The sequence below is a fragment of the Podarcis tiliguerta genome (assembly GCF_965153285.1).
Source record: "Podarcis tiliguerta genome assembly, chromosome: 2".
Classification (NCBI taxonomy): domain Eukaryota; kingdom Metazoa; phylum Chordata; class Lepidosauria; order Squamata; family Lacertidae; genus Podarcis; species Podarcis tiliguerta.
Genome location: NC_139535.1, coordinates 104272156 through 104287429, shown reverse-complemented (window position 1 = coordinate 104287429; position 15274 = coordinate 104272156). Strand labels below are relative to the sequence as shown.

Genomic DNA, 15274 nt, shown 5'->3' with positions numbered 1-15274 from the left:
TGTCTGTCCGGCACGCGGGGTGCTCTGCTTCAGGGCGCCCCTTGTGCCAGGCGGTAGGCTGCTATCCGCAGCATGGGGAGCCCTGCGGGGACCTCCCGCAGGGCTGCCTAGGCTGTGGATGTGTTCCCGAAGCGCCGGGCGCTCTGCTTTCAGGGCTGCCTAGGCTGTGGATGTCTTCCTGAAGCCTGGAGAGCGAGAGGGGTCTGTGCGCAGCGACCCCTCTCGCTCTCCAAGCTTCAGAGAAAGCCTGCATTCGCCCCATAGGACGCACCCAGATTTCCCCTTCATTTTTGGAGTGGAAAAAGTGCGTCCTATAGGGCGAAAAATACGGCAAGTTATTCTATCAGTGTTTAATGGTTTTATAATGATTATTTTTCTATGTTCTTAGCCGTTTTTATCTGTAAGCCACCTTGAGTCTCTGTCAGGGGAAAAGGTGGGGTATAAATAAATACAGAATAATAAATATAGAACAATATTTCAGTTTAAGAGCATGTTCCAAGACATGGAAAACCAAGGCTGCAATCCCATAGCCACTTAATGGAGTGAGCCTGAACAGTGGTGTAGCGTGGGTTGCCAGAGCTGTGCAGAAGGGAGGGGGGGAGGGAAATAGACAGAGTACGCATGCGTGTTAAATTGCCTAAATTGTCTGTGTCACCCAGGAGATCCTGGCTGCAGAAATAAGAAAAGAATAGTCATTTCATTGTTTGGAGAGGTTACTTTTTGGTTCTCATGGAGAAACTGTTTTCAACAGAGCCCAGCAAGGGAAGTGCAAGTTAATACAAGGCAGCACCACTGAGCCTGAATGAACTCTGTAAGACATATACAAGAATTGTGTTCTAAAGTTTCTAGGCACCATCAACTGCTGTATGGAACCAGCGTTCTTTTCCGCCTTTTCATTTAGGTTAGTGTAGGTGCAGGTTCATAATCATAGATTTGCTGTATGCAGTGGTCTTTCCATATCCTGAAAGACCCGCACATAGCTGGAAGACACATAACTATCAATTCCCATTTATATAACTCTGAAAGATACGGATACCTTGTATGTCCTGTATTTTGAACCCAGCAGCCTTTAGCTGCCAGCTTTCAAAGCGTGAGCAGGTACCACAAATATGCCCGCTTTCCCTTGCAGTAAATCATTCTGAATAAAGAACCAAGGTCACGGGCCCTCTGCTATGGCCAGAACAGACTCCGCTAGGAAATGCCACAATTGAGATGATGCAGAAATTCTGGCGTGTTCACCCATGTAAATGCCCACTAGATGATGATTCTGTGGCTCTCCTGATGTTCCTGGACCAATGCCCTGAACAGGGTTGCTTGAGCTAATGGGAGTCCAGCAATATCTGGAAGGACACATGTCCTCATGTTGTTGTTGTTGTTTAGTCGTGTCCGACTCTTCGTGACCCTATGGACCAGAGCACGCCAGGCACTCCTGTCTTCCACTGCCTCCTGCAGTTTGGTCAGATTCATGTTGGTAGCTTCGAGAACACTGTCCAACCATCTTGTCCTCCGTCGTCCCCTTCTGCTTGTGCCCTTCATCTTTCCCAACATCAGGGTCTTTTCCAGGGAGTCTTCTCTTCTCATGAGGTGGCCAAAGTATTGGAGCCTCAGCTTCAGGATCTGTCCTTCCAGTGAGCACTCAGGGCTGATTTCCTTCAGAATGGAGAGGTTTGATCTTCTTGCAGTCCATGGGACTCTCAAGAGTCTCCTCCAGCACCATAATTCAAAAGCATCAATTCTTTGGCGATCAGCCTTCTTTATGGTCCAGCTCTCACTTCCATACATCACTACTGGGAAAACCATAGCTTTAACTATACGGACCTTTGTTGGCAAGGTGATGTCTCTGCTTTTTAAGATGCTGTCTAGGTTTGCCATTGCTTTTCTCCCAAGAAGCAGGCGTCTTTTAATTTTGCGACTGCTGTCACCATCTGCAGTAATCATGGAACCCAAGAAAGTAAAATCTCTCACTGCCTCCATTTCTTCCCCTTCTATTTGCCAGGAGGTGATGGGACCAGTGGCCATGATCTTCCTTTTTTTTTTTTTTTTTTTTTTGATGTTAAGCTTCAGATCGTATTTTGCGCTCTCCTCTTTCACCCTCATTAAAAGGTTCTTTAATTCCTATCATTAAGGGTGCCTTATTATCTCCCCCCCCCCCCCAGAAATCTGAGGGAGCTGTCCACTTCTAAATCAATGCCAGTGGCTTGGAACAGCATCTAGGGACAGGTTATATCTCCACTCTCAGCCGAGGCCCTATCTTTAGAAGTTAGTGAATGTCATGGACCAGTACGAGGAAAAGCAAACTCTGTCCATTTCAGTGGCGAGGCAGTTCATTTATTTGTAATTCTGAGGAGCCCTGTTTAAATGAGCAAAAACAACATTATTATTTATATGCTGCCCATTTGACTGGGTTGCCCCAGCCACTCTAGGCAGCTCCCAAGAAAATATTTAAAACATAATAAAACAACCATTAAAAACTTCCCTGAATAGGACTGCCTTCAGATGTCTTCTAAAAGTTGTGTAGTTCTTTATCTCCTTGACATCTGATGGGAAGGTGTTCCACAGGGTGGGTGCCACTACTGAGAAGGCCCCCTGCCTGGTTCCCTGTAGAAGGCCCTTGGAGCTGGAGCTCAGTGTCCAGGCTGGACAATGAAAGTGGAGACTCTCCTTCAGGTATACTGAGCTGAGGCCATTTAGGGCTTTAAAGGTCAACAGCAACACTTTGTATTGTGCTCAGAAACATACTGGGAGCCAGTGTAGGTCTTTCAGGACCTGTGTTACATGGTCCCAGTGGCCACTCCCAGTCACCAGTCTAGCTGCCGCATTCTGGATTAGTTGTAGTTTCTGGGTGACCTTCAAAGGTAGCCCCATGTAGAGCACATTGCAGTAGTCCAAGCAGGAGATAACTAGAGCATGCACCACTCTGGCGAGACAGTCTCCAGGCAGATAGGGTCTCAGCCTGCGTACCAGATGGAGCTGGTAGACAGCTGCCCTGGACACAGAATTGACCTACATCTCCATGGACAGCTGTGAGTCCAAATTGACTCCCAGGTTGCATACCTGGTCCTTCAGGGTTTTTTAGGACCAGTGTTATATGGTCCCAGTGGCTGCTACTAGTCACCAGCCTAGCTCCCGCATTCTGGATGAGTTGGAAGTTTCCAAGTCACCTTCAAAGGTGGGGCTGAAGGGTGGGAAGAGTGGGAAAGGGCTCCTAGATGCTGTGTTCACACAAACTAGCGCTGCCTATGTGCCCAAGAATCGTCTTACTTTCTCCTGAGAAGGTTTCACAGGGGGTATCTGATTTGTGAACTAGCCTGTCTTGCTGTATAGCGCATGCACCTCTGACACTCTGGGTGAGGAAGGCAAGATGGAAGCGATCAATATTAATTTGGAAATATTCACTCCACATCTGCAAAGAGTCTCTGTGGCTAAAATAGCGCAGGTTTGGGGAGAGTGAGTCACCTTTAATCACCCCCTGCATTGTGCTGGCTTTCTCTGAGGTCACAGTAATTTCCCTGTGTGTGGCTTGATTGATAAAAGATTTGACATAATGCGCGGAATAAAGGTAAAAAATTTTTGTAAAGAATATATAACTTTCTGCTTCTGTCCAGAGGAGCAGAAAACTGCACCTCCATTATTACATCCATCAAACCATGATTTCTTACATCCCTTTGTTGTGTGCCCTGTGGCTTTTTATTTTTTTTAAGAGGAAGACTTGGAAATTATATAAAGTGGAAGTGCAGCTTCTGTATTGTCATGTAATACATAATTTCAGGGAGAAACGACACACGTTACTGCTGCATGCCACCAAAAGCAGTATCGTGATATCCATTTCTTCACATCCTTAATGTGCCATTATCTGCCTTTTCCTTTTCCCCACCAGCTGCAGCCAAAGGTGTGGAAATTTATAACGTTTGCAATATGGACTACATCAGGGTGACTAACTGGTTCATAGGTCGTTGCACTCCAACTCCCATAATCCCTGGCTATTCACCATGCTGGCCGGGGTTGATAGGAGTTGTAGTTCTGCGATGCCTGCTAGGCTGTGTTTCCCATTCATCCCCCCGCCCCCCGGAGGATAAACAATGTTTAAAAAGATTATTTTTAAATAAACGTGTATTTGGTTTAATGGGAAGAGAAATACACTTTTTCCTATGTTCACTTACCATGTTACAGACCTGAACTTGGTTAATTTTTAAGAGACCTATATCTCAGAGGCAGTTTCCTTCGGTTCCTCATGTTTTGCAAGGCAAATAAAAAGTATATAGTGGTACCTTGGTTCACGAACTTAATCCATTCCAGAAGTCTGTTCTTAAACCAAAGTGTTCTTAAACCAAGACGTGCTTTCCCATAGAAGCGGGGAAGATGTTCTGCCTCCAAGGCAAGGTTCACAACACAAAACACCTACTTCCGGGTTTGTAGTGTTCTTAATCCAAGTTGTTCATAAACTAGGTAAAGGTAAAGGGACCCCTGACCGTTAGGTCCAGTCGCGGAGGACTCTGGGGTTGCGGTGCTCATCTTGCTTTACTGGCTGAGGGAGCCGGCGTACAGCTTCCAGCTCATGTGGCCAGCATGACTAAGCCGCTTCTGGCGAACCAGAGCAGTGCACAGAAACGACATTTCCCTTCCCGCCAGAGTGGTACCTATTTATCTACTTGCACTTTGACGTGCTTTCGAACTGCTAGGTGGGCAGGAGCAGGGACCGAGCAATGGGAGCTCACCCCGTCATGGGGATTTGAACCGCCGACCTTCTGATCGGCAGGCCCTGGGTTCTGTGGTTTAGACCACAGCGCCACCTGCATCCCGTTCATAAATTAAGCTGTTCTTAAATCAAGGTACCACTGTAACGGACATTATGATTTGGGGTGGGAAAGCAAAGCCTTTTTTTCCCTGTGGTCCCCAGGGACAATGAGCAAGTTTAGGCGCATACCCATGACAATAGCATCCCCGGTTACATTCCACTTTCCTCTTTCTGCATCTTATAAACGCAATGAACTGCATCCAGGGGCCAGCCATGGACATTTTGCTGCTTGAAGGATTAGGTGGGACCGCCACCAGTACAATAGTAAGGGGAAAGCAGCCACTATTGCACCCGACACCAGCAGGCTAGCTTAAGGTGCACGCACACAGCTGTGTCCTCCCAGCACCTCTCCAACAACACCTCTCCTTCTCCCAGCATCCTCCACCTGAGGCAAGCAGCTCAGTCTGCCTCATGGTAGGGCTGGCATGCCTGTCAATGAGTAGCTGTACACATGCTGTAAAGGATTCCCCCAATTCTTTTGTGGGCAAACCACAGGCAGGGATCTCCAAACTCAGCCCTCCAGATGCTTTGGGACTACAACTCCCATCATCCCTAACTAACAGGACCAGTGGTCAGGGATGATGGGAATTGTAGTCCCAAAGCAGCTGGAGGGCCAAGTTAGGGGATGCCTGACAGAGAGTATGACCTCTGGCATCCCCGTCCTATGCAGACCCCTTTTCCTCTCCCTTCCGCCTGTCTTAGGCATTTTGTTAGTTGTGAGATAATAATTGGGTCTCATTAAGGGCACGTGATTTACTCTCTTTTTTCCACTTCAGATTTTTATTTATTTATTTATTGTGTATAATTTTCATTAGATTTTCTGTTTTACAATTCAAAATATTGATTTGAACAACCTTAAAATATCCATGGCTTCCCTTCTTCTCTTTCCATGGTCCATTTTTCAAATCATAAATCCCTGCGTATTTTACATGAACTAAACCATTCGGTATTCCATTATTTCATCCACCAAAACTTGTTCACACTGTTGAATTTAGCTTAATGCTGCCAGGGTTTTCATGTGTACACAATTCCCCCCCCCCCCATATAATCAATAAGCATTTCCCAATCTTCTTTAAACATATGTTCTTCTTGTTCTCTTATTCTATATGCTAAGTCCGCAACCCAAACCTTTCAGCATTCCTTTATTACATTGTGATTTACTCTTTTGATATTCTCTTCCAGTGGCCTGAAAGACTTCAAGCCCATTTGTCCCCTCACAAACCTAAAAACACACGCACCCTTTGTACTGTACCTGCGATTTGGACCAGATCTTGATACAAGGAGTCCCCCATTTACTCATTCTTGTAGAGTAGACTTTGCCAAACTGGTTCCCTCCAGATGTTTAGAACTATAACATGCTTCAAACTATGCTAGCTGGGAATTATAGTCCAAAACATCTCTTGGGCACCGACTTAGTGTAAAGTTTTCCTGGCCTTTCCTCGACACCTCGCTTCCTGTGCGTCTGGTTTGGTGGCCTACCTGAATTTCTTGTTCCTCAGGACAGCATCCAAGATTTAAGGAAGAGGATTACAGTGCTCGATTGCCAGCTGAGAAAATCCGAAACTGCCAAGAAGATGTTTGAGGTGGCAACTGAAAAGCTGCTGCAGTTTGTTGAGGTAAAGGCGCTTTTGGCAACTTCCTTCTCCTGAAAGGAGCAAGGCGTGCTGATTTATATTCATTTTTTGTTGGGTGTGCGGTTTTGTGTTTTTTTTCGTACCTCAGATCTGACAGTTGGAGCCAAACACAATAAAAGTCAAGAACGAATTCATCATCTGTGGTTTGCAAAGTCCAGATTTAAAACAAACTGCTGCGGCAGGGCCTCTTTAGAAGTAGTAAATCTGTAGCCAGAAATTTTGTGGTGAGCAAAGGAGGGCTTTATTGAAGGACAGCCAGAACATAAACATAGGTAGTGTGGTGTGTTTAAAAGTTACTTAATTACATTAAAGATTTCAAAGCAAAATCTACTAGTAGATCTCTGGGTCGCTTTCAGTGGCTCCATCTCCCAGCTACTTAACAAAAGGAACCAAATGACTTTTCCCCAGCCGAATTTGGCTGTTGAAACAAATAAATACAATGAGTGGACTCTTGTGTGAGATGACGCTCAGCCCAGCTCTGATACTGAAAGCCAGCTGAAGGATGTGCACCGAGGAGCAAAATTATTGAATTAGATGCCTTTTGCACCTGACTCTGACATGAAGCCCTTGGGTTTCTAGCAATAAAGAAAAGAAAAGTACCGTATTTTTCGCTCTATAGGACGCACTTTTCCCCCTCCAAGAATTAAGGGGAAATATGTGTGCGTCCTATGGAGCGAATGCAGGCTCCTTGGCTTCAGCGATAGCAACGCAAAGCCTCCAAAGCACAGACGGAGCGCTCCCTCCGCGCTCCGGAGGCTACATGTTGCTTTCGCTGAAGGCTGGAGAGCGAGAGGGGTCAGTGCGTACCGACCCCTCTCGCTCTCCAGGCTTCAGGGATAGCCGCCTGAAGCCTTTGGAGCGCAGCGGGAACTCGCGCTGCGCTCTGAAGGCTTCGGGTTCCTTTTGCTGAAGCCGGGAGAGCAAGACTCTCCTGGCTTCAGCAGACGGGGAGAGCTGCGCAGCACCCCTTCAGCGAAGTGGGAGGAGAAATGGAAGGGGCTCCGTTTCTCCTGCCGCTTCGCTGAAGGGTCACTGAGCAGAGAGGGGGAGAATTTTTTTCCTTGTTCTCCCCCTCTAAAACAAGGTGCATCCTATAGAGCGAAAAATACGGTAGATCCAACAAGCCAGAAATCTGCTTGCCACTGGTTTAGATTCAAGCCACAAGTATAATGTGATGTGGGCAGAGAATGTCAGCTAGAAGCTGAATGCCGCCTAGCTTGTGTTGATGCAGCACAACTCTTCCAGGCCCTTGTAGGATCAGGCTACCCAACTTCAAGAAAGCAACTTGAAAATCCAGCTACCATTAGGATGAACAACAACTTTGCTACCAATTCGAGTCAGATGTGAATTTCAGCCAATAGGGCAAAGGTCATCTTAAATGCAAGGTACACAAGTCTCAATGTTTCACGTTTAGCAACCTATTAAGCAGAGAAAAAGATGATGCTGTAGCAAACTTTCTGAAACCGTATTTCTTGACTATCTGCCAATAGGTTTTGCCGGAAGTGCTGTTGGATACCTCTACTTCATTGACCAATTTAAGGTGAGAAAACCTAAGATTGGAATGTGCCACTGCAGCTTGTTTAGTGAAATTATCCTAAGTATGTAATAAATATTTATAAATAAATATAAATACATACTGAACCACTTCCTGAATCTTACAGTTACTATTTCTGCTAGTCACCTCTTGTAGCGCTTTCAGTTTGCAGGACTTTTATCATCTTTATTGTGTTAATAATAAGAATGTCCTGTGTGGCAGGGCAATTAGTCGTGCTTTTTTTTTAAACCCAGAGTAAAATGAGGCTGGGAAACAGTGACTTGCTCACAGCCGCACAACTGAGGCTGTAGTAGAGGGGGTGCTTGACCCCAGTTCTCAGTTTTGAGTCCAGCTAACACAGGCGTCCCCAACCTTCGGGCCTCCAGATGTTTTAGACTACAATTCCCATCATCCCTGACCACTGGGACTGTTAGCTAGGGATCATGGGAATTGTAGTCCCAAAACATCTGGAGGGCCGCAGGTTGGGGTGCCTGAGCTAACACCTGTTCCTTTTCAGGAACGTTGGAATCACAAATAAAGCCACCAGTTTGGGGTTTAAAAAACCCATTAATGACCACTCACCATGTATTAATAGAAACCTAAGAGATGGAGGAATGCTTGCAGGCAATCTAGTCCAGTTCTTTGTTCCATTCCAGGCAGTGCTCCAGCCAGGGGACAAATGGAGTGGGGAGCTGCTAAGCATAGATGACAGGAACCCCAAGTCAGTAGCCCCAGTTTTGTAGCCAGTAAGTCAAGCCTAGACCAGTATAAAGTTAAGCAGCACATAAGCGGCACACAAAACGCTACCAAACCATTCTACGTTCTAAATCTTATATTAATGATCCAAAAATTGAGAGAGCTATGTACAAGATCTACTACAGAAGCCACAAATAGAAAACACATTCAAATTGTGTCCAAAAGGAAGATTCAGTCTTTAAAGTTCCTTTAGCCAGGCTCCTGTAGATATCAACAAAGGTAAGTTTGATCAAACAAAGTGTTGGCGATGTTGTGCTCAAGGGTTAGATATCAACGAGGATAAGTTTGATCAAACGAAGTGTCGGTGATGTTACGCACAAGAGTTAGACAGGGAGCTGGCATTTGTCACCTGTTTCGCCCATGAAGAGTCTCGGGCTTCTTCAGTAAAATCTCTCTCACGGTTTTGATATATATATATTTTCCCAATATAATTTTTATTCAATTTACAAATAAAACAAATTCATACAATTCATACAATTTTTCAGTCCATTCTCCTTTTTTGACTTCCCTCAACTTGGCTGGTACTCCTTCCCTTCTTACTTTCCTACACATTCCAAAAGTCACATTTAATTTGTAAGTTAAATCTTGTTTCAATCCAATTCAAATTTCTTTTTTACAAAGCTTCATTAAAAGTTACAAGCGTTATTTGTTTTTCACTTAGAATATGCATATATTCTAAGACCTTTTCCCATTCTTCCGTAGGTTTTGATATATTTATAAACATTCAACTTCATATGCTAAGTTCTTTCTTGACTTAAGCATTTATCCATTTACTAGATCTTGTACATAGCTCTCTCAATTTTTGGATTATTAATATAAGATTTAGAACATAGAATCATAGAATCATAGAGTTGGAAGAGACCACAAGGGCCATCGAGTCCAACCCCCTGCCAAGCAGGAAACACCATCAGAGCACTCCTGACATATGGTTGTCAAGCCTCTGCTTAAAGACCTCCAAAGAAGGAGACTCCACCACACTCCTTGGCAGCAAATTCCACTGTCGAACAGCTCTTACTGTCAGGAAGTTCTTCCTAATGTTTAGGTGGAATCTTCTTTCTTGTAGTTTGGATCCATTGCTCCGTGTCCGCTTCTCTGGAGCAGCAGAAAACAACCTTTCTCCCTCCTCTATGTGACATCCTTTTAGAATGTAGAATGGTTTTAGAACGTAGAATGGTTTGGTAGTGTTTGGTAGTGTTTTGTGTGCCACTTATGTTTAGTTTATACTGGTCTACTACGAGAATTGGCAGCATAGGTTCATTTCTTCAGTAAGTCAAGCCTAGCAGAATTGAGACCATATCAAAGGAAGGTGAGGCAAAGCAGAAGTCCATGCCCAAAGATCAGCAGGGCAGGTAGCACCCTGGAGAGCTCCCAGTGTTGCTTTGGCTAGTTGCTTGACTGTCGCTCAAAAAACCAATCAAACCAGCCTGAGGCTTAAGCAGGACAGCAGCTTCCTCTTAGCAGCTAGGCCCACTCTTGTTGAGTGGATCCTCTACTCTTAAAGGAGCCCTGCCAGTTTTAGGAGCGGTGGTATGGTGGCAGCCAGGTTTTGCTATGAGCTCTGAGCTGGAGTCCGAAGGAAGGCAATATGACTTCTTCAGGCTGGAGGGGCGCTGGCATCATGGGTTCTTCCCATGTTGAGACTTCAAGGAAATGAGGGATGTCCAAAGATGGTTGTGAGGGCAAGTCTTCCAGGGAAGTTGAAGGACATCCTGCTCCACTAGGGTCTCTCACAACTTCCCAACTTGTGTGCGTCTTTGTAAAGTCAGATTGCAGGATGCCCCACCTCCCCTCGTTTCTCACGCTTTAAATTGATGCAAGCCGCTTTTGGAGCAGACATCTGAATCGCGGAATAACATAAATGAATAAATTTGCAATGAATGGACCTGTGGCCCTTGGGATGCAAAGCATGTTCATGCCACCGGGCTGTGGCCCTTTTTCTCCCCCTCTCTCCCCCCCCCAAAAAAAACACCAACCAGAAGGTTCTAAATAGCCAGGGTACATTGGATTTACCGTATTTTTCGCCCTATAAGACGCACTTTTTCCCCTCCAAAAATGAAGGGGAAATGTGTGTGCGTCTTATGGGGCGAATGCAGGCTTTCGCTGAAGCCTGGAGAGCAAGAGGGGTCGGTGCGCACCAACCCCTCTCGCTCTCCAGGCTTCAGGAGAGCCGCAGCGCCAGCCCCACAAGGTCGGGGGACAGCAGGGAGGCGGAACGCCGCCATCCCGCTGTCTCCCTATGTGGTTTAGAGGCTGACGGCGGGGAGATGCGTGCTTCTTCCCGCCGCCAGCCCCGCAAGCTCCGGGGACAGCGAGGAGGCGCGGCGCGGCTTCCCCCTGTCCCCGGACCTGACGTGAAGGCTGGCGGCGGGGAGAAGAGCGCTTCTCCCCGCTGCCTGCCCCGCAAGCTCCGGGGACGGGGGAGGCGCGGCGCGTCTTCCCGCTGTCCCCGGACCTGTTCTGCATGCAGGCGGTGGGGAGAAGAGCGCTTCTCCCCGCTGCCTGCCCGCAAGCTCCGGGGACAGCTGGGAGGCGCGGCGCGTCTTCCCGCTGTCCCCGGACCTGTTCTGCATGCAGGCGGTGGGGAGAAGAGCGCTTCTCCCCGCTGCCTGCCCGCAAGCTCCGGGGACAGCTGGGAGGCGCGGCGCGTCTTCCCGCTGTCCCCGGACCTGTTCTGCATGCAGGCGGTGGGGAGAAGAGCGCTTCTCCCCGCTGCCTGCCCGCAAGCTCCGGGGACAGCTGGGAGGCGCGGCGCGTCTTCCCGCTGTCCCCGGACCTGTTCTGCATGCAGGCGGTGGGGAGAAGAGCGCTTCTCCCCGCTGCCTGCCCGCAAGCTCCGGGGACAGCTGGGAGGCGCGGCGCGTCTTCCCGCTGTCCCCGGACCTGTTCTGCATGCAGGCGGTGGGGAGAAGAGCGCTTCTCCCCGCTGCCTGCCCGCAAGCTCCGGGGACAGCGGGGAGGCGCGGCGCGTCTTCCCCCTGTCCCCGGACCTGACGTGAAGGCTGGCGGCGGGGAGAAGAGCGCTTCTCCCCGCTGCCTGCCCCACAAGCTCCGGGGACAGCTGGGAGGCGCGGCGCGTCTTCCCCCTGTCCCCGGACCTGACGTGAAGGCTGGCGGCGGGGAGAAAAGCGCTTCTCCCCGCTGCCTGCCCCACAAGCTCCCGGGACAGTGGGGAGGCGCAGCGAGTCTTCCCCCTGTCCCCGGACCTGATGTGAAGGCTGGCGGTGGGGAGAAAAGCGCTTCTCCCCGCTCCTGGCCCCACAAGCGCCTGAGGGGGAAATAAAATTTTTTTTCTTTATTTCCCCCCCAAAAAACATGGTGCGTCCTATGGGCCGGTGCGTCCTATGGGGCGAAAAATACGGTAGCTGCCCTCCCTGTTTGTGTTCAGGACATACCCAAAAGAATGGCCCCCAAATACCGAATGGCCATAGACACTCATTACAACTCCAAATGCCAGTTGGAAGGGGTTCAGCCAAGAGTGAGTGCTTCTAGGGGCCCATTCCAAAGGACCAGAATGTATTTGTGTAGTCTGATGGAAGGAATCAATGTCTCTTTGCTTTCTTTATTATTGCTATTGTTATTATATCCCAATGATCTGCCTGGGTTCCATCACATTCTGTGTGGCTTCCATCACATATAGAAACATAATGAAATGTCAGACATTAAAAACTTCCCAATACAGGGCTGCCTTCAGATATCTTCTAAAAGTTGTGTCGTTCTTTATCTCCTTGACGACTGATGGGAGGGCGTTCCACAGGGAGGGCACCACTACCGAGAAGGCCCTATGCCTGTAGCTTCACTTCTCTCAGTGAGGGAACCGCCAGAAGGCCGTGGAGGTGGACCTCAGTGTTGGGGCTGAACCACTGGGGTGGAGACTCTCCTTCAGGTATTCTGGGCCAACACTTTGAATTGTGCTCAGAAGCGTACTAGGAGCGTACTTCCATATAATTGCTGCCATTCACTGACACATGGAAAATGGTAAAGCACTGTGCTTGATGACAGTGATGCAGTGATGTAAAGCCTGCCCTTCAGTACTCATACTGGGTGGTTTGGCCTTCACACACACACCATTAGCACTTTCCTAGTTAAAAATAAAAAGCTGTGTTGAAGGCTCAGAACAGTGCGTTCTTCTAACTCACTCTCTTGACTTCCGTTGCAGCATAGTTATAGCTGAAAATGATCGTGCATTCAATGACATGTGCAGGAATGCTGCAGTGTTGCAACTATAACATGGCCATTTTGTGTGTGTCTCCTTCAGTGACAGCAAAGCCACATTCTCCTCTAAAACACTCATCGCACGCCTGGGACGGAATGGACGCACTCTGCCAGCATCTCTTGCAGCAGAAGCTAAGGAACTTACTAAATCTGTCCGTGCCATTCTAGAAGCAGACTGTGAGTCTTAAATGTTTTCCCCCCATTTCTCTCTCTCTCTCTCTCTCTCTCGAAAAATGTTTGGCTAATTGTGGGTTGTGCCATGCATCCAGTGTGCGGTTTGTCAAAAGGAAAAGAAAATAGCAATCAGTGAGATGTTCAAAGGGTGAAAATAAATATAGCAATTCAGGTAATTCTAGTATTTGTGCTTCGGAATTAAGAATTCGGTTATTGAAATAGAAAACTGCTGATATGGCATGCAAACACCCCTGTTCCGTAATTTTGCCTATTCTAGGGAGCAGTATTGTTCAACGCGTGCAAAGCAAGTGAAAGGCAAAAGGTTGAGAAGAGCAACTTGTGATGAAAATGTTGAGATTATATAGTGCTTTCTGAACTGGTCAGATGATGGTGGCTTCAGAATTAGCAGTGACTAAAGCTGCATGGGACATCTCTGCAGCTGTCCTTGTCCTTGAAGTGTGGATGGTATGGTTATAAGACTATTGTCAAACTTCCTGAGCAGTCGTCTTCTGTTTCCTTGAAGCAGAGGTGTGATCTTGAGCGAACGTGAGGCAAAGGAAAAATGTTTCTGAGATACTCAGTGCAGTCTGAAATTGGTCACCTGGAGTGAGCCTGAATTGACCCCAGGTGACCAGGTTTCCTTTTCTTTGCAGCTCACCTCCAGCATTGGTCTTTTAACACCAAAATATATCCTTTATACATGCCCAGTCCAATAGCAAACGAATTTTCGGTGCCTATTTGTGAACGTTGACTTGTGGGCTGCTGTGGCTTCCTGAGTCTTTTCTCCCATGAATAAATCGCCAGTCGGCGCTTTGTTATCTGCCAAAGTTTTATTTTGGTGGGCTTCTTTTCCTGTTCTGACACACCTTGAAGGGACAGTCAGTGAATGAAAACAACGAAGAGACTTAAGGCTGTGTGATATTTACAAAGCAATCAAACCAACAATGCATGCTTGATTGCTAGATAGGCACATGATAGGAGCTGAAGCTCACAGAGTTTTCCTGTAAGTTTTGCTAGAGAGGACTCCGAGAGCCACACCCACTGTCTGTAGCCATTCATCATCTCACCTGGCTGAGCACTTCCTCTTTGCTCTTTCACCTCATTCCAGCAATGTAGAACAATTCAGAACCCCATTTCAAACCAGACTAAAGTGTGTCTTTGTAACTGGATTGCCATTTTAAGCTTGCCTGAACAAAACTGCCGTTATCTTTTACTCATCAGCGAGCATTCTGAGTGGGTAAATGTTACTTTTAGCTTTTACAAGGTTGTTTTTGTGAATATTTTTTTAAGGGGGAGGAAAACGGGAAACACCAGGAGAATCCAGTCTGCCTTAAAGCATCCTGGATTACTTAAACTCAAAGGCTAAAACTAGCCTATCTAAGCTTCCCTTTAAAGCTGCAAAGGGATGGCACTCTGCTGGACTCACAAACATGAGGAAGGAAGGATAATATCTAATGAATATATCCTCTCCTAGCAACTATAAACATCCATAAAATGGCACCTTAGGCTGCCAGATTAACTGTGCTGTAAGCTTTCGTAGGTAAAGGTAAAGGGACCCCTGACCATTAGGTCCAGTTGTGGCCGACTCTGGGGTTGCGGCGCTCATCTCGCTTTATTGGCCGAGGGAGCTGGCGTACAGCTTCCGGGTCATGTGGCCAGCATGACTAAGCCGCTTCTGGCGAACCAGAGCAGTGCATGGAAACACCGTTTTCCTTCCCACTGGAGCAGTACCTATTTATCTACTTGCACTTTGACGTGCTTTTGAACTGCTAGGTTGGCAGGAGCAGGGACCGAACAACGGGAGCTCACCCCGTTGTGGCGATTTGAACCGCTGGCCTTCTGATCGGCAAGTCCTAGGCTCTGTGGTTTAACCCACAGCGCCACCCACATCCTTAGCTTTCGTAGACTAGTGCCCATTTTGCCAGAATCTTCTGTCTACCCTCTCTTGTATGGACTAAGACATTTGAAAAGTTGATGGTTGTATATAAAGTCACTATAGCCACCTCCCCCCCCTCCATGCAACAAAATGCAGTGTCTTCCCTTGGGTGTGGGAAGCAGCTTATTTGCAGGCTTCTCATTGCTAAGTGCGTGAGCTTCGGTTTAAGCTACGTTGCCATAGCTTCCGTAGCTTTGTTTAACAAGCTAGACCAAATTAAGAGGTAAGGGAGA

At 47.3% G+C, this 15274-nt stretch overlaps 1 protein-coding gene across 1 annotated transcript in view; it reads left to right on the top strand.

Annotated features, from left to right (window-relative positions):
- The window catches only part of STXBP4 (syntaxin binding protein 4), a 144953-nt gene that overhangs the window by 61357 nt on the left and 68322 nt on the right, over positions 1–15274 (top strand). The window contains exons 14-16 of the mRNA XM_083427490.1: positions 6295–6411; positions 7920–7969; positions 12975–13108. Of these exons, the coding sequence (XP_083283616.1) occupies positions 6295–6411; positions 7920–7969; positions 12975–13108 (301 nt within the window). The remainder of the gene's footprint in view (positions 1–6294; positions 6412–7919; positions 7970–12974; positions 13109–15274) is intronic.